Source organism: Schistocerca serialis, chromosome 4, assembly GCF_023864345.2.
Source record: "Schistocerca serialis cubense isolate TAMUIC-IGC-003099 chromosome 4, iqSchSeri2.2, whole genome shotgun sequence".
Classification (NCBI taxonomy): domain Eukaryota; kingdom Metazoa; phylum Arthropoda; class Insecta; order Orthoptera; family Acrididae; genus Schistocerca; species Schistocerca serialis.
In genome coordinates this window covers 660848970-660868371 of record NC_064641.1, presented here as the reverse complement: position 1 = coordinate 660868371, position 19402 = coordinate 660848970, and the positions used below count along the sequence as shown (strand labels likewise).

The 19402-nt window shown below is 41.5% G+C and overlaps 1 protein-coding gene across 2 annotated transcripts in view; it reads right to left on the bottom strand.

Annotated features, from left to right (window-relative positions):
- Positions 1-328: 328 nt before the first annotated feature.
- Positions 329-19402, bottom strand: part of LOC126475526 (sialin-like) — a 107966-nt gene continuing 88892 nt past the window's right edge. For both annotated transcript variants that reach the window (XM_050103459.1, XM_050103460.1), the window contains 3 exons: positions 14453-14573; positions 5855-6004; positions 329-1106 (listed from right to left, as the gene is read on the bottom strand). In XM_050103459.1, the coding sequence (XP_049959416.1) occupies positions 5883-6004; positions 14453-14573 (243 nt within the window). In that variant the 3' untranslated portion in view covers positions 329-1106; positions 5855-5882. The remainder of the gene's footprint in view (positions 1107-5854; positions 6005-14452; positions 14574-19402) is intronic.

Genomic DNA, 19402 nt, shown 5'->3' with positions numbered 1-19402 from the left:
CACCTTCGAAGACCTCGCTTTGATAGTGATAAAACGGTGCAAGCAGAGATCAGGTGGCTCTGTCAACAAACTCAAACATTCTACAGTGACAGTACCAACAAACTGATCTCTCTTTGTAAGAAATTTGTCCACCGCCAGAGTGACTATGTTAAGAAATAAAAATGTAGAAATGAGGAATAAAGACGTAGACTGTTAATATTGTTTGTTTTATTCAAAAATTTTTAAGAGTTTACACATAAAACATTCGGACGCATTACTTTTCAGCACACCCTTGTAAATAAATTAAGAACACATCTTGTTAGGAATTCTTTCTACAGATTAACTCATTATTTAGATTTAGGGATGGAAAATTACTGAACGCTGCACGACAAATAGCAATATTCAACTTAACTGTTACCTGTGATGAATAACAGTGTGATTATGAAGATACTAAGTTCGTAATAAGAGTTAAATGCAGCTATTTAATATAACTGAGAAAGCATCTTAGTTTTCCAAAGTAAAAATACACTTGTCAACTTCATGATGTTACATTTAGCCTGAGTACGCACAAATAGTTGATAGTAGTTTAACCACAGTTAATAATTAATGCAGCTTTTTTATGTATACGTCGGCTCTTTGTATTGCAAACTGTCTCTCGAATATTACTTTCAGTGAAGAATGACTTCAAGGAAGAACACCAAGATATATTAATGAGGCAATTAAATAGCAGAAACTTACAAAAAGACAAAAATTCTTTTAATAAAGTCAGAAGCCATGTATTTGAGATTAAATTTAGATTTAAATTTGTGAATAAATAAATTTGTGCTCTTGCTGATACTTTGACCATAATTCTGCACGCAGCCACTGAAAAATATTGTTAGCAGAATCTTTTCAGTCATTCTGATGGTTCTGTCGAGGGCGAGTTCCGTACGTATGGCTGCCTCAATAGTTGGTAACTTCTATGGTTCTGGTCACGATGATTGTGATGTTGCAGGAAGGGATCTTCGGTTTGCATGGTGCTGTGGACATGAAACAGCTGCTTTCACTGTCTTTCTCTCCATTAATGACGGAGTTCGTGATGTCTGTCGCAACGACGATGTCGCACAGCTGCGTCGACCACGTTTGTACTGCAACGAAGAGCATAGGTAGGTAAGTGTATGTGCAACGTTGATATTCAGTGTAGAAGCGCACAGACAGTCAAAACCGTTAGAATAGATTAACAATGATCAAAAAAGTTAAAAATACAGCGCATATTTGTCTGTGACACACCGATGCCTAGACATTATTATCTATTTGGGAAGTTTTCCGTGTTCTGACGGAGCATGAATATTGTATTGCGACAGTGCGACAGAAAAGAGGAAACTGGCTCCATAATTTACTCCCTTTTAATAGCATCACAGGAGTCTTAGAGTTTAAAGTCTTCATCCTCTGACCGATTACCATAAAGAGTGTCACAAGTCATTACTTGATCGGTTCAGAAATTTTTGTTACAACCCGACAGTGCAGCTCAATCTGTTGATAACGTGCTATAAAACATCACCTTGCGTTCCTCTACCGGCCACATACTGACGATGAAAGTATTTACTACTTCCGGAGTTAAAACAGCTCTCCCTCCTGGTCCAGATAGGTTATAGAATTATGGAAACCTTTTTATGTTCACTTTATGAACATTTTGGAAATCCTAAATTTCTTCTATAGGAATTCATAAGAATTCGCGAACCGATTTGCTTCGAAAGTTCGCTTTTTCTGTTTATCTGATGGAATTACATTTTTATTGAGACGTATGAGTCTCAACTTTATCTTCGATAACGGTAGAAACTGAAGAAATGAACTAAAATTTGTGCTGTTGCTAGAAATTGAACACAGCTCTTCTCCTACGAGGTACGTGCGCTATCCATTACAACACCAGTCCAGTACGAAAGCCACCCCTGCAACGGCTACCATGGTCTAATGCCCTCCGTAACAAAATCTTCAGTTAATGCCTTCAGCCTATTTTCCTCTTCTCAAATCATCAGTGTTGCTGGAATATCACCCTAATCACCACATAACGGGGAAATGTTGCCTTTACCTCAGGTGTGGGTGATGAACTGATTGATGGAATTACACATTCCTCGAGAAATATGAGTTTCAATTTTATCCTCTGTAATGATAACAGCTGAAGAAACGAATTAAAATTTCTGATAGGGCCGGGACATAAACCCAGCTCGCCTTCATACTATGGAGATGTACTAACCATTACACCACCATAGACGTATGACTGACAAGAACTGAAGTTAGAACGAACACTAGACGAGGGTAGTCCCTATAGCTACGTTCCACGTAGTACTATGGTGATACAAAGGTTAGTATGTCTACCTGGTAAGTAGGAGAACTGGGTTGAAGTCCTGTCTGGGAATAAATTTTAATTCATTTCTTCAGCTTCTATCATTATCAGCTTTCTCTGTTCGTCCATGAGATCCAGATGGTCGCACATAACGGTGCGCGAGTTGATGATGTGTTCTTTCATTACCAAAAGGCTTTTGAAATAGATCGATACTGTCGATTAGTGAATAAAATGCAAGCTTACGAAACATCGGACCACTTCTGTGACTGGATTCAGTACTTTCTGGATGGCAGAATGGAGCGAAATTGTCAGATGTAAAAATAACTTTTCGAGTATCCCAAAAGAGTGTTAAACGACCTTTACTGTCCACAATATACGTAAATGATGTGAGGGATAACTGTGGAATCTCCGTTTGACTGTTCATGGATGGCGCTACAACATGTAGTAAAAACGAGACGTTAGAAAATTGTTACGAAATTCAGGAAGACCATTAGAGAACCAATGATTGATGCAGGGACTGGCACAGCACTCTCAAAATAAATACACTTCACATATTGAGCTTAAATAGTACGAATCAGCCACTAATTTTCGCTTTCACTAGTAGTGATAGCTCAAGAAAAACATTAAGAACCTCATAATAGCCGGGAGCAGCTTCTCGGAACGACCTAATGGCGAACGGGCACATAAAACTAGTAAGAAACGCACATGCTAGGGTGAGATGCATTGTAAGAATCACAAGGAAATGTAATTCAACCACCAAGGAAGTGACGCACAAAACAATTTTTCTATCCGTTCTTTTGTACTGCTCACCAGTCTAGGATAGCTATCAGTGGAGATAAAGAAGATCCATTTTGTCCTGTGTCCGCTTTGCAGAGAGCGTTGCAGGGATTAACTTCCAGCGCCAGTAGAAGATAGTGCCAGAGATGCGTACCAAACAGTCAAGCAGCATGTTATTTCCTCCCACACACATTTCTCGAAACGATCACTACGAGCAAATAACACAAATTAGGTCTCATAGGGAGACTTACCGACAATCGATATACTAGCTGATCAGAAATATTCGAACACCGCGAACAGGCGGAATCGACCACCTAAGGACATCACACAACACCCAGTCATCACGAGGCAGAGAAAATCCCTGACCCCGCCGGGAATCGAACCCGGGAACCCGGGCGCGGGAAGCGAGAACGCTACCGCACGACCACGAGCTGCGGACAACAGCAGAATGGGTCGATCAGGAGAGATTAGTGATTTCGAGCTTGGACTAGTCATTCGATGTCACCTGAGTAACAAATACGACGATGACAGTTCAACTCTTCTGCAGCCGCCGTAACCGACTGTTAGTATGTGACTCAAGTGGAAACGCGAAGGAACAACCAACACTTGGCAGACCGATGTACAGACGGACAGAACCATCGAGCATTGCCGAGGACGGTTGTCAAAAATCGCGTGAAATCAGAGGAAGATATCACGTGTGAGTTCCCAACTGTTACTAGCTGTCCAGTTAGCACAATCACAACGAATAAGGAGTTAAAAAGAATTTGGTACAGTGGTCGTGCAGCTCCTCATAAGACACACGTTTCTGTAGTCTGTGCTGAGCGACGCTTGAGATGGTGGAAAGAAAGACGCCGTTGAACAGCGGATGATTCGAAACAAGTGATTTGGAGCTACGAGTCAGGCCGTACACTGTGGAAATCCGGTGGAGGGGTCTGGGTTCGGTGAATGCGTGGGTAACGTCACCTGTCATTTTGTGTAGTGTCAAGAGTGAAGTATAGAAGAGGTGACGCTACGGTAGAGGAGATTTTTCCTAGTTAGGTTGTGGTCCACTCATTGCCCTTAACAGTCGCAAATTGTAAACGGATATGCATAACATTTACAGAATTGTGTACTGCGTACAGTATAGTTCGTAATTGATGTTCTATCAGCATGATGATACACCCTCTCATCAAGCAGCATCTGTGAAGCCATTGTTTTGTAGAGAAAACCATACCTCAAGTTTACTGGCCTGCACATATTCCTGACCTCACCCTAAGTGAACACCTTTGGCATGAGTTACAACGTCGAAGTCGCTCCAGACCTTGTCTGGTCTCGGCTTTTGAGGAAGAACAGGCTCCCATTCCCGAACAAACATTCAGACACTTCATCCAAAGCGTCCGCAGCAGAAAGGTGAACACACTCGGTATTAATGTCCACTAATTGATGTCCAGACACTTTTGACGAGATAGTGTAATCTCCAGCACCGTTCACGAAACGAGCAGGAGATGGGAGAATTGCTCGCGCCACCAGAAGAATCTTCCACCACAAACAGTGAGGTCGCTTGCGGGCTACAGACGTAGCTGTAGAGCGATGTAACGTTTGCGTCAGTATCGCACGACGATCGAAAAACTAAGCGACAAGCTTGACCAGTGGTTCTTAACATTTCTCTCCTGGAAAGATGGACAGTCTACCTTAGATGGCCAGCGCATTCGAAGTCTACCTTAAATGCAGAATTTCTGCTGTGTTCGAAATACTGGTGGTATCATTGCTGGAGAAAAGGGACAGTTATTACACACAACAAGTTCATAGTAGAGTATCAAATTTTCTTCTGCTCAGAAGAACTTTTAATTATTTGACTGAAATCTCTCAAAATTTAATTTTTTAACACAATATCGTGGATTTCATATGACGAATACATTTTAGTAAAATTTGACATTTTTAACAAATTGTTAATCATTGTGAAAGAAATTAAAGAAGTACTTTAATCAGCTAAATAATTAAGAGGTAAGTGGTAGGCAGAATAATAAATCATAATGTATAGTCTGTGCCGAATCGTTTTGAGGAATGTCTAGTCAGAGCTCTAACTCCCAGCTTGATGACTCCTAGATAGACGTAACGGCTTGTGAATTTTGAAATATTAACCCTTTCAAATTGTTTCTAAAATCATTTTCGTACTTATATGTGTTTCTTAGCCTATTCTGGTCTCATTCTTAAACCAATCAGAAACCTAGGTATGGTTTTTATCGTTTATATGGATATGTATTATCGCACTTTTCACTAGGAAATCATATTCACGTACCACTTTGACTGTTAGTAACTACGGTAAAGTAAACACGGAACGCACAATGCTCGCCTTTTCAGTCCATCGCAGCTTCTAGCAAAGAAAACGAGAGAGAGCCAACGCCCAGGCTGAGAACGACTGGGTTAGACCACATCTGGGTGAAACGCTTAACATTTAAATTGATCAATAGCTACGTAGCATCGTCTACTATGACTTCTCGTGCCTCGGCAGATGAGCTTGTGATCCAGTGTAGATATAGACAAGTAGCACCGTGAGTTACTAATACTGAATATCTGTTTCTGAAGCAGAATTTACAAACGGTTGTAGCTATTTACAAAAAAACGTGGCTGGACATGGTTTTGACAAAGATTAGCAGGAGCAAGAATCTCTGAAACTGTCCCAAGATATTTGCTGGTAGCTCGAGAAACAGCAATAGGAATGTAAGAAATGACGTATAGAAATTATAACGGCTTATGTTACGAAACTAAATTAGCTTGTAATGTGAATCTATGTACCGTAGAATTTGTGTCCATTGAACGGAGCCTAAGGAACGATGGCTTTCAGATGACCTTGCTGCGTCGTATCTCCATCAGCCATCTGTGTTATGCCTTCGTCAAATGCTGTATTCTCGATGCCTTCCTTGCTGTCTGCTTTCTGTGCTCTTTCTGAAACGAAGAGAGATTAGAGGAAGTATAATGAATACGTTTCTTAAACTTAAGTAGGTATGTATTGCTGATATGTATTGCTGACAGTGACAACGTAAAACTTGCAATGACGATGTATAGTGCAGTATATCACGTGAACTTCAACTTTCAGAAAAATCGGTAATAGCACGGGTAACATGTCAAGAGTGGTAAAACAAGAAATTAATTATTTTAAATAAACCAGACATGTTATCAAACTACCTGGATGTCCAAACAAACCGTAATCCTTATTTATAAAATGTGTTTCAGTCTGGAACCGTGTGACCGCTACGGTCGCAGGTTCGAATCCTGCCTCGGGCATGGGTGTGTGTGATGTCCTTAGGTTGGTTAGGTTTAAGTAGTTCTAAGTTCTAGTGGACTGATGACCACAGATGTTAAGTCCCATACTGCTCAGAGCCATCTGAACCATTTTATAAAATGTGTTCATTGGCACAATAGTGTATCTGTAGAACTTTTTAACAACTTATAACGTCATTCGAATTTCTCAATTATATTCTTTTTTTTTACTTTCAGCGTCTTTATGCTGTCTGAGAGCGGTAAGAGAAAGATTTCATAGCCAAAAGAAACTCTTCTGACATCCGATTCCATGGAGTTTAGTAATAAAACAAAGGCATCGGAGTTGACCCGACATACACTCCTGGAAATGGAAAAAAGAACACATTGACACCGGTGTGTCAGACCCACCATACTTGCTCCGGACACTGCGAGAGGGCTGTACAAGCAATGATCACACGCACGGCACAGCGGACACACCAGGAACCGCGGTGTTGGCCGTCGAATGGCGCTAGCTGCGCAGCATTTGTGCACCGCCACCGTCAGTGTCAGCCAGTTTGCCGTGGCATACGGAGCTCCATCGCAGTCTTTAACACTGGTAGCATGCCGCGACAGCGTGGACGTGAACCGTATGTGCAGTTGACGGACTTTGAGCGAGGGCATATAGTGGGCATGCGGGAGGCCGGGTGGACGTACCGCCGAATTGCTCAACACGTGGGGCGTGAGGTCTCCACAGTACATCGATGTTGTCGCCAGTGGTCGGCGGAAGGTGCACGTGCCCGTCGACCTGGGACCGGACCGCAGCGACGCACGGATGCACGCCAAGACCGTAGGATCCTACGCAGTGCCGTAGGGGACCGCACCGCCACTTCCCAGCAAATTAGGGACACTGTTGCTCCTGGGGTATCGGCGAGGACCATTCGCAACCGTCTCCATGAAGCTGGGCTACGGTCCCGCACACCGTTAGGCCGTCTTCCGCTCACGCCCCAACATCGTGCAGCCCGCCTCCAGTGGTGTCGCGACAGGCGTGAATGGAGGGACTAATGGAGACGTGTCGTCTTCAGCGATGAGAGTCGCTTCTGCCTTGGTGCCAATGATGGTCGTATGCGTGTTTGGCGCCGTGCAGGTGAGCGCCACAATCAGGACTGCATACGACCGAGGCACACAGGGCCAACACCCGGCATCATGGTGTGGGGAGCGATCTCCTACACTGGCCGTACACCACTGGTGATCGTCGAGGGGACACTGAATAGTGCACGGTACATCCAAACCGTCATCGAACCCATCGTTCTACCATTCCTAGACCGGCAAGGGAACTTGCTGTTCCAACAGGACAATGCACGTCCGCATGTATCCCGTGCCACCCAACGTGCTCTAGAAGGTGTAAGTCAACTACCCTGGCCAGCAAGATCTCCGGATCTGTCCCCCATTGAGCATGTTTGGGACTGGATGAAGCGTCGTCTCACGCGGTCTGCACGTCCAGCACGAACGCTGGTCCAACTGAGGCGCCAGGTGGAAATGGCATGGCAAGCCGTTCCACGGGACTACATCCAGCATCTCTACGATCGTCTCCATGGGAGAATAGCAGCCTGCATTGCTGCGAAAGGTGGATATACACTGTACTAGTGCCGACATTGTACATGCTCTGTTGCCTGTGTCTATGTGCCTGTGGTTCTGTCAGTGTGATCATGTGATGTATCTGACCCCAGGAATGTGTCAATAAAGTTTCCCCTTCCTGGGACAATGAATTCACGGTCTTCTTATTTCAATTTCCAGGAGTGTATTTAAGTTGTGACAAGAATATTTTTGCTTAAAGTACGGTAAGTGACAGTTTTGTAGTTTCGAAAACCACTCTTTCAAGAAGATCATTAATGACACTAAAATTCATAGTGACCGCCGCGCGGTGTAGCCGCGAGGTCTGAGGCGTCTTGTCACGGCCCGCGCGGCTGCCCCCGTCGGAGGTTCGGGTCCTCCCTCGGGCATGGGTGTTTGTGTTGTCCTTAGCGTAAATTGTTTAAGTTAGATTAAGTAGTGCGTAAGCTTAGGGACCGATGACCTCAGCAGACCTTACCACAAATTTCCAAATTTCCATAGTGATCTTTATTCATACTTCGTATGTCCAGTTATTACTGAATACTATAAATCAGAACTATTTAACTACTGAGCAACATTTACTTTCCATAGTAAAGGTATAAATATTTGTTAAAAGTGTATTGCTTGCGTCTGTATTTGGCTTTGATTTGGCGGTCGTATAATCATCCCACTATTGTTTACAGTATTAAAAAATGGTTCAAATGGCTCTGAGCACTATGGGACTTAACATCTGTGGACATCAGTCCCCTAGAACTTAGAACTACTTAAACCTTACTAACCTAAGGACATCACACACATCCATGCCCGAGGCAGGATTCGAACCTACGACCGTAGCAGTCGCGCGGTTCCGGACTGAACGCCTAGAACCGCTAGACCACCGCGGCCGGCGTTTACAGTATACATTCTCCAAATTTTCGTCTTGCAAGTACACTATTTCCGACATACATAATCACCCCCTTCCACTCTATCTCTCTCTCTTTCTTTTACACACACACACACACACACACACACACACACACGCACACACACACATACACACAGTTTTTATGTAGGATGTTAAAGTGGGTTATTCTGATTGAGTCACCCACTGTCACACCTCCAAACGTTCTCCACAAAGGAAGTTCGGCAGTAGTTTGAAACCCGAGACGTCGGCAATATATAGAAGAGCTGCGATGCTGTGAGGTTTCTTACTCAGCAACTAACCACGTGGACTCTTGTTTATTTGTTACTGCTTATGAATAGAATTGTGAAATGCTAGATTTAGATGGGTTATAAGTGTATTGCTCACATTACGTTATTTCTGTTCGCAGCCATTTTTCGTACTTTATCGTATTTAATGGAGGCCTCCGAAATGTTCATAGGACGGAGAGGATGATTCTCGTTCATCGATTACATGGTAAGACGCATTGTTAGTGGTAGCTGTTAATAACATGTGAACACATTGCGTAACTATTGTAGCACTTTTAGCATTTGCAAGAAAGAATTCTCAAGTCACTAAGACTACAAAGCATCCTCATTTATACTCTTGTACATCTGCATCCATACTCTGTAAATCATTGTAAAATTCAGGACACTCACTGGCACGAAACAGCACAGTTCAAAGAGAGTTATAGCTTCCTTCAGTGGAAGATTAATTTTGTTGAATAAAGCTCCTAATATGGATTCATTCATTAAATGCAAGAAAGTACAGAAAATGGATGCAAACAGAAACAAAGAAGAATAAAAGCAATATACTTACAGTGCATTTAAATCGAGCAATTCATACACGAATTTGTAAGTAGTAACAAATATACGTAAGTCTATAGAACACAGTGCTGTGAAACCAGGTTATATTTTATGCTAAACAAAAACAAGTATGGTATCATTTACCCTAACAAGTATTACGGGTGCGGCCAAGTCCGCTACAGTACGAGTAATGTATTGCAATTCAGCGTGCAATACACACAAGAAGTCGCAAACAGAAACACGATGTGATGTAGCCAGCTTCTGTTTATTACGAAAGAAAAACAAATACGGAATACTTTGTAGATCCTTACAGTGAAATACGGTGCGGGTAACAAACAACACGATACGATACAGAAGAATATTATTTTACTGCTCGTTTGAATTGCAATAGTAAATCGCGTGTGCACGATGTACATTCATAGAGCGTACTAACTATAAACACACAGTCAGCTCCTTTTTTTACGTACATGGTCAACACCACAGAGTATAGCCTACTGCACATGTTCTCAACATCAAACCGGGCTAGTCACGTGAGTTTGTGACGACGCCTACAATTTGTGGTAATAGCGAAACTTGAATATTAGACGTATTTGTCTTGTTTAATAGTCATGTCTATATGTTTGAGTTTTATTTATAGCTATGGCATTGTATTTTCGTTCCTACAGATGTAAAGAGAAGTATGTGAAAGGAGAACCAGTTGCTTCTCATAGGTGTGTACAACAAATGTATTGCTGTAAACGTCATACTGATATGAGGCACTTTATATATTTAAAAATATCGAGGCACTGTATTTTAAAGTATTGTAAGGGCGATTTCTGCGTTTACGAGACAAGAACTAAATAAATTTGTAAGAGTGTTTGAGTAAACTGCTTGTCAGTGTATACATATTAATGCTATGTGAATATGGAAGTATAATTTATAGGGTGACAGTCTAGTTAATTTTCTCCAGTTTATGAAGGTTCTCAAACCCTGTGCGTATATAAGTATTTCTGCATTAGACAGTTTCCAAAGTCCTAATCAGTGCCACTCTAACGTAGTTAATTAGAACAGATTCGAGAATGTGAATCAGTACAATAGAAACCGTAAAAAAGAAAAGAAAATTGTTGGCTACCACCTCTTATTTCTCCAAAATTCGAGCTTTGATCTTGTGGTTTTTTTTTGTTGTTGTTGTTTTTTTGTGCATAGCGTGTCATATTTCTCTTTTCTGATGACGCGGCGAGGAAATGTTATGGATATATTACTTTTCTATAAAAACAGAAGGGTAAATGAAGAAAAACTGAAAATAATAACAGAGGAGTAAGTGGTGCAAATCGCTTACCGTATGTAGTGTAACAATTTCATGGTTACTAATACGTTGCTTTTCCGTGACACTTCGGCAATGTCTGCAGTGTCATTGTTTAGTAATCAATTAGGACAGAAGTTCAGCCCATATAAAACGTAAAAAATACTGTTTGCCTTCACTTCTTATCCCATTACTCAAAAATCGTAAGCCGGCCGGGGTGGCCGAGCGGTTCTAGGCGCTACAGTCTGGAACCGTGCGACCGCTACGGTCGCAGGTTCGAATCCTGCCTCGGGCATGGAAGTGTGCGCTGTCCTTAGGTTAGTTAGGTTTAAGTAATTCTAAGTTTTAGGGGACTGATGACCTCAGAAGTTAAGTCCCATAGTGCTCAGAGCCTTTTGAACCATTTTTGAAAAATCGTTAATAAAGTGCCATGGCACTGTGGCGAAAAGCACAATACTATTGCCTTTCACGTCTTCAAGCGAACTTCAGTTCCAGATATCAGACTGTTAAGATGTCTGTAAAACGTGTGTACAAAGTTTCACGTTACTTCTGATGATCTGTCTGTAGTAGCAAAGTTACAAGACTGAAAATTTGCTAAGCGTTATGTAGGCTAAAATATGCCGTACCAAAATCACGTGACGTGAGCTGCAGGGGATGTTGCAGACAGAATTCTCGTTCTGTGCATCCGAATGCTCGCTCCATAGATACTTATACTCTATGGTCAACGCCAAAGATAGTGCACTGTGGTGCAAGATTGATTGTACGTGGTGTTACGCAATAAGGTTTCCCCCCAACTTTAAATCACTCACTAATAAAACGAGATGGTGAAGGACAGAAGAACTAGCAACACTGCAAGTCACCTGGCAGCCCAGCAAGATCGTGTTACCGGAAATCTCTATATGAATTTCACCCCCACTTTGGAACCTTCTTTCATTTTTTGTCTTACCGAAAGACCGAGGTTAATATTACATTGTTGGTGCTACCGATGTTCGCCAGTCAATGGTTCATGGCACTCGTCTCCCTAAAAATGTATATAAATCGAAAAATGCTCTAAGCCCTCTTAGAGTCTGAAATATATTCTGCAAAACTGTGCGCAACATCATTCGCAGCTGATACTGGACTACCGATGTTCACAACATATTGGGAACACAAAACCACTGTTTCACGGCTGTGACGTTACAGATCAAAAGAACATTGTACCTGCCTTTCTGGCCTGCTACCTGTAAATGCTATTACGCAGCGCTAATATTTGTTTTTGTTCTGTCTGAAGTGTTGCGTGTTGTCTTTTTATGTGCTCCTTTCGGAAATGGAGTGGACAAGAAGCACAGCCTATGAACTTGTCACACTCTATGGGGCAGAGAAGTACCTCTGGAATGTTCGAAGACATAGCTATAAAAATAATAAAACAGAAGCTTGACTCCTTATAAAAATTGGTGCGTTGCTTGGCTCCAGTAGCAATGACTTACATAAAAAATTCTAATTTCTTAATACACTACTGGCCATTAAAATTGCTACACCACGAAGATGACATGCTACAGACGCGAAATCTAACCGACAGGAAGAAGATGCTGTGATATGCAAATGATTAGCTTTTCAGAGCATTCACAAAAGGTTGGCCTGCACCTACAACGTGCTGACATGACGAAAGTTTCCAACCGGCTTCTCATACACAAACAGCAGTTGACCGGCGTTGCCTGGTGAAACGTTGTCGTGATGCCTCGTGTAAGGAGGAGAAATGCGTACCGTCACGTTTCCGACTTTGTCGGATTGTACCCTATCGCGATTGCGGTTTATCGTATTGCAACATTGCTGCTCGCATTGGTCGAGATCCAATGACTGTTAGCATAATATGGAATCGGTGGGTTCAGGAAGGTAATACGGAACGCCGTGCTGCATTCCATCGGCCTCGTATCACTAGCAGTCGAGATGACAGGAACCTTATCTGCATGGCTGTAACGGATCGTGCAGCCACGTCTCGATCCCTGAGTCAACAGACGAGGACGTTTGCAAGACAACAACCATCTGCACCAATAGTTCGACGACGTTTACAGCAGCATGGACTATCAGCTCGGAGACCATGGCTGCGGTTACCCTTGACGCAGCATCACAGACAGGAGCGCCTGCGATGGTGTACTCAACGACGAATCTGGGTGCACGAATGGCAATCCAGGTTCTGTTTACAGCATCATGATGGTCGCATCCATGTTTGGCGACATCGCGGTGAACGCACATTGGAAGCGTACATTCGTCATCAACATACTGGCGTATCACCCGACGTGATGGTATGGGGTGTCATTGGTTACACGTCTCGGTCAGCTCTTGTTCGCACTGAAGGCACTCTGAAAAGTGGGCGTTACGTTTAAGATGTGTTACGACCCGTGGCTCTACCCTTCATTCGATCCCTGCGAAACCCTACATTTCAGCAGGATAATGCAAGACCGCATGTGGCAGGTACTGTACGGGCCTTTCTGGATACAGAAAATGGTCGGCTGCTGCCCTGGCAAGCACGTTCTCCAGATCTCTCACCAACTGAAAACGTCTGGTCAATGGTGGCCGAGCAACTGGCTCGTCACAATACGCCAGTCACTACTCTTGATGAACTGTGATATCGTGTTGAAGCTGCATGGGCAGTTGTACCTGTACATGCCATCCAAGCTCTGTTTGACTCAATGCCCAGGCGTATCAAGGCCGTTATTACGGCCAGAGGTGGTTGTTCTGGGTACTGATTTCTCAGGATCTATGCACCCAAATTGCGTGAAAATGTAATCACATGTCAGTTCTAGTATAATATATTTGTCCAATGAATACCCGTTTTGTATCTGCATTTCTTCTTGGTGTAGCAATTTTAATGGCCAGTAGTGTATGTAGTGACCCCAAATGATAAGTCGTTTGTGTGGAAACATGTTCTGGAATCGGCCCTGGCTGTTGTTAGCCCCTTCAGTTACGTGTTGGCATCTTGAAATACTACAAAATGGTCGACCGAACAGTTCCTTTCAAACGTTCAAGAGAATAAAACATGATCTCCTACCGGCGTCCACCGTACTCTGACATGACAAGTATGCGATTTCAGCGTTACAATATCACACCACCTGAAGTTAGCGTTGGAAGTGTTAAAGAGTTAGTAAAACACAATATTTTCTCTATTATCTTTAAAGTTTCCAACCAGAATAATTTGAGAATGCGAGTTATCCGAAAGAGTATCAACTGCCTGTATCTGCCCTCAGTTGATGTATGAAGATGAGAATAAAAGATATTATGTAGTTATGATCTGCATGTGTATCCAATAAAGTTCACAACAAAGTAATCACATAAAAACAAAAACACATGGCATGACTTTAGTTTGGCCCTGTGTTTCAGGTTTCAAGTATCACAGTGATGACATTACAACAATTTACTGGTTTCCTTTCGTATACGGTAATGCAAGACATTGAGTTATGGCTAAATGGTAGTTGTGCTGTAAATTCGTAACAATATTTTCTTATCGCGCCATGTGCCATGTGATGGATGTACAACGTTCTCCGCTTTTCGGAACTCACCTGAGGGTGGCATGTTCCACGGCTGCTCATCAGTGGTGGTGAACACTGCGTAGAGTAAGTACGACACGGTGGCCACTGCAGCCGACAGGTAGAAGACGTTATTCCAAGCTGTCCGCGTTGGCTGTAGGCAGATATTTTTCCTGTTTTATTTTTAGCCGCTGGACACGGGGCCCAAAGAGATCAGATTGCTTCAGAAAGAAGTTATCTCCTTAGTTCCATGTTCTGATTTGGAGATCGTCTCACAGAAAATACAAACATGTGTAAATCAGCGAAGTCTTATGTCATTGCAATTTAACTGGTAACCAGAGTATAAACACAACACTACACTACGTGCACTCATCACATAACATGACTTGTATTTCATGGAAATGTAAGAATTTTAAATCTGAAAAGATTTTTCACCAGCAAATACAGACATTGTCATTAGTAAATCTTCTACACACCTCAAACTACTTAAGCAAGTTGTATTTAGAGGTCTCTTAAACAGATTCACAGAAATTCATACTTAGTGCTGCTGTTACTTAGTGCTGCTGTCTCTGACACATAAATGAATACAATTTTAAAACCCATTTTCAGAAACATAACGACTTTTTCAGATTTGTTGTTGTTGTTGTGGTCTTCAGTCCTGAGACTGGTTTGATGCAGCTCTCCATGCTATTCTATTCTGTACAAGCTTCTTCATCTACCAGTACTTACTGCAACCTACATCCTTCTGAATCTGCTTAGTCTATTCATCTCTTGGTCTCCTTCTACGATTTTTACCCTCCACGCTGCCCTCCAGTACTAAATTGGTGATCCCTTGATGCCTCAGAACATGTCCTACCAACCGATCCCTTCTTCTGGTCAAGTTGTGCCACAAATTTCTCTTCTCCCCAATTCTATTCAATACCTTCTCATTAGTTATGTGATCTACCCATCTAATCTTCAGCATTCTTCTGTAGCACCACATTTCAAAAGCTTCTATTCTCTTCTCGTCCAAACTATTTATCGTCCATGTTTCACTTCCATACATGGCTACACTCCATACGAATACTTTCAGAAATGACTTCCTGACACTTAAATCATTACTGGATGTTAACAAATTTCTCTTCTTCAGAAACGCTTTCCTTGCCATTGCCAGCCTACATTTTATATCCTCTCTACTTCGACCATCATCAGTTATTTTGCTCCCCAAATAGCAAAACTCCTTTACTACTTTAAGTGCCTCATTTCCTAATCTAATTCCCGCAGCATCACCCGACTTAATTAGACTACATTCCATTATCCTTGTTTTGCTTTTGTTGATGTTCATCTTATATCCTCCTTTCAAGACACTGTCCATTCCATTCAACTGCTCTTCCAAGTCCTTTGCTGTCTCTAACAGAATTACAATGTCATCGGCGAACCTCAAAGTTTTTATTTCTTCTCCATGAATTTTAATACCTACTCCGAATTTTTCTTTTGTTTCCTTTACTGCTTGCTCAATATACAGATTGAACAACATCGGGGAGAGGCTACAACCCTGTCTTACTCCCTTCCCAACCACTGCTTCCCTTTCATGTCCCTCGACTCTTATAACTGCCATCTGGTTTCTGTACAAATTGTAAATAGCTTTTCGCTCCCTGTATTGTACCCCTGCCACCTTTAGAATTTGAAAGAGAGTATTCCAGTCAACATTGTCAAAAGCTTTCTCTAAGTCTACAAATGCTAGAAACGTAGGTTTGCCTTTCCTTAATCTTTCTTCTAAGATACGTCGTAAGGTCAGTATTGCCTCACGTGTTCCAGTGTTTCTACGGAATCCAAACTGATCTTCCCCGAGGTTGGCTTCTACTAGTTTTTCCATTCGTCTGTAAAGAATTCGTGTTAGTATTTTGCAGCTGTGACTTATTAAGCTGATAGTTCGGTAATTTTCACATCTGTCAACACCTGCTTTCTTTGGGATTGGAATTATTATATTCTTCTTGAAGTCTGAGGGTATTTCGCCTGTTTCATACATCTTGCTCACCAGATGGTAGAGTTTTGTCAGGACTGGCTCTCCCACGGCCGTCAGTAGTTCCAATGGAATATTGTCTACTCCGGGGGCCTTGTTTCGACTCAGGTCTTTCAGTGCTCTGTCAAACTCTTCACGCAGTATCATATCTCCCATTTCATCTTCATCTACATCCTCTTCCATTTCCATAATATTGTCCTCAAGTACATCGCCCTTGTATAGACCCTCTATATACTCCTTCCACCTTTCTGCTTTCCCTTCTTTGCTTAGAACTGGGTTTCCATCTGAGCTCTTGATATTCATACAAGTCGTTCTCTTATCTCCAAAGGTCTCTTTAATTTTCCTGTAGGCGGTATCTATCTTACCCCTAGTGAGATAGGCCTCTACATCCTTACATTTGTCCTCTAGCCATCCCTGCTTAGCCATTTTGCACTTCCTGACGATCTCATTTTTGAGACGTTTGTATTCCTTTTTGCCTGTTTCACTTACTGCATTTTTATATTTTCTCCTTTCATCAGTTAAATTCAATATTTCTTCTGTTACCCAAGGATTTCTACTAGCCCTCGTCTTTTTACCTACTTGATCCTCTGCTGCCTTCACTACTTCATCCCTCAAAGCTACCCATTCTTCTTCTACTGTATTTATTTCCCCCATTCCTGTCAATTGCTCCCTTATGCCCTCCCTGAATCTCTGTACAACCTCTGGTTCTTTTAGTTTATCCAGGTCCCATCTCCTTAAATTCCCACCTTTTTGCAGTTTCTTCAGTTTCAATCTACAGGTCATAACCAATAGATTGTGGTCAGAGTCCACATCTGCCCCTGGAAATGTCTTACAATTTAAAACCTGGTTCCTAAATCTCTGTCTTACCATTATATGTTTTTCAGATTTGATGAAGCTAAAAAACCAGTTACAGCGAAACATAAACGAAGCAAGATACAGTGCTGGAATAGCTAGCCAGCTTGATGTACTGCATACTTTAGAGAAGAGCTGGAAATTGAACATCTTTGAAGAAATGATAATATTCATCAGTTCCCAGAAGCCTATAAACTAAATCCTAAACCAAATTACAGAGGTCAAGGGCTCATATTTCTTCACTAGCTTCAAATCAATACAGTTAAAAGAGAAAACACAAAAACGAACAATTTGGAATAATCTCTACGCCAGATATCTTTGTAATTCTTTAAAATAATGTTTTTACTGTCATTTTAACGGTAGACTGGCTCAGCCTCTTTTATCGTAACATATTTCGTCGACGAACATCGGAAATGATGACAGAAAAATGAGCAGAAAACATTACAAGTAACTGATATATCGATAGTGAAATCGAAACAAGCTTTGTTTTGACCGCCATCCTATATCTGTTGCCCAGGAGTGTTGAGTGTGGTACGTGTTAACTATCCCTTGCAAACCTAGGAATAGTGGTTAAACAAGCCCCGAGGAGCGATAGCAATGAATATAAATGAACACACAGGAAGACAGCCGTTTCGTGTGAAGATAAAGAGTGATTATTAAAAAATTAACATTTAAAGTGAATATTTCCTGAGATTAGGCTACCCTTCTCTTTCTCCACAAGATGGCCACAGCACATGCCAAGACTGTAACAGAACACGTTAAGTATCTATTAGTAATTTTGTTAAATGTCTTTATGCCACTGAAGCCTGAAGACGAGCTTTATACCTCGAAACATGTTTCATTAAATATTTTAAGTATCTAACAATTTCTGTAACTAGTAGTACACTCTGAAAAACTTTTCGAAGTGACAGTTTTTAATGCATTTTTTTCTTTTTATTGTAGTAGTTTCTCTAAAGATGCTCTTTTATAGAGCAGGAGGAGTTTTCCAAAATGAATTATTTAGTTCTGTCTTAAACTGAAAATCATGTCGTCTGATGCAGAAACAAAATGCGGGTATGATCAAGTGATTGCTTTTGCTACCGCCAGATTACCTCAACAAACGTTACTACGACCTCTCTTCATTGTTCACGAATTTTTTCCCGGTTGTTAGATTAAACGCCAAATCCTTATCGCCCAAGATACCGTCCCATCTTACAGAGACAGAAAGCTGGTATTCCGAAAGTCGACATTTAGGACCACCACTAGAAGGAATTAATTCGAGATATCCAAATCAGTTGCGAACTGTATTCGAAATCGTATGTCACAAAAGCGATCCATGTTTGATAACTGTGAGGTTTTGACTTCAGTTTAGAAATGTAATCAAAAGAAAGAAAACATTCTATTTTATTCCTTTTGTAGCTACTTAGAGAGGCATCAGAATCCCATTACAACTAACTTTGGTCTTAATGTGCAGTTTATTCAGTGGAACCAACAGTTGAACTAATAATAAAACAAATAATAAATCTTTCAAGGCTGCACACAGTTTCGTGTCTAGCCGGAAGTGGTAATAGAATATATATATATATATATGGATACAAACTGTCACCTAAATTTATTTTTCTTCGTAGTCATAAATAACAATCATTTAAGATTTAAGTCTCATTAAGACTAAAAGGCCAAAAATCTGCAGTTAACGTCGTATGAATTTATTCTCTCACTTCATCGTTTTCTATTGTTTGTGTTAGTTTAGTGAATTTACACTATCTTACCTTTTATGAAGAATATATCAAGTGTTTTATAAATGCTTTAGGAAGCCATGTCTCTTGTAATCTTTCCACGCAATTTTTCATCTGGAAACTACAGACTAAATGATATTTTTAGTCTTATCTATTTTGATGATGAAATATTTATCTTTCTTCTTTTTCCTGGCTTTTACCATACCTTCACGGGGTCGGCATGTTATTCTGGATTTGGCTACGTTAGTGGCAGAGCGTAGTCACATTACCTTATCACCAGCCGATCCCCTCTGGGACTGAATTTGTGTACCTCATCTCTTTGCGTCTAGTTTTATTTCATGTGAAAGTGTGATAACGTGTTTGAACTCCTTGCGAGTCATGTGACTGAGGTGAGACGTGGGTACCAGTCTGGTA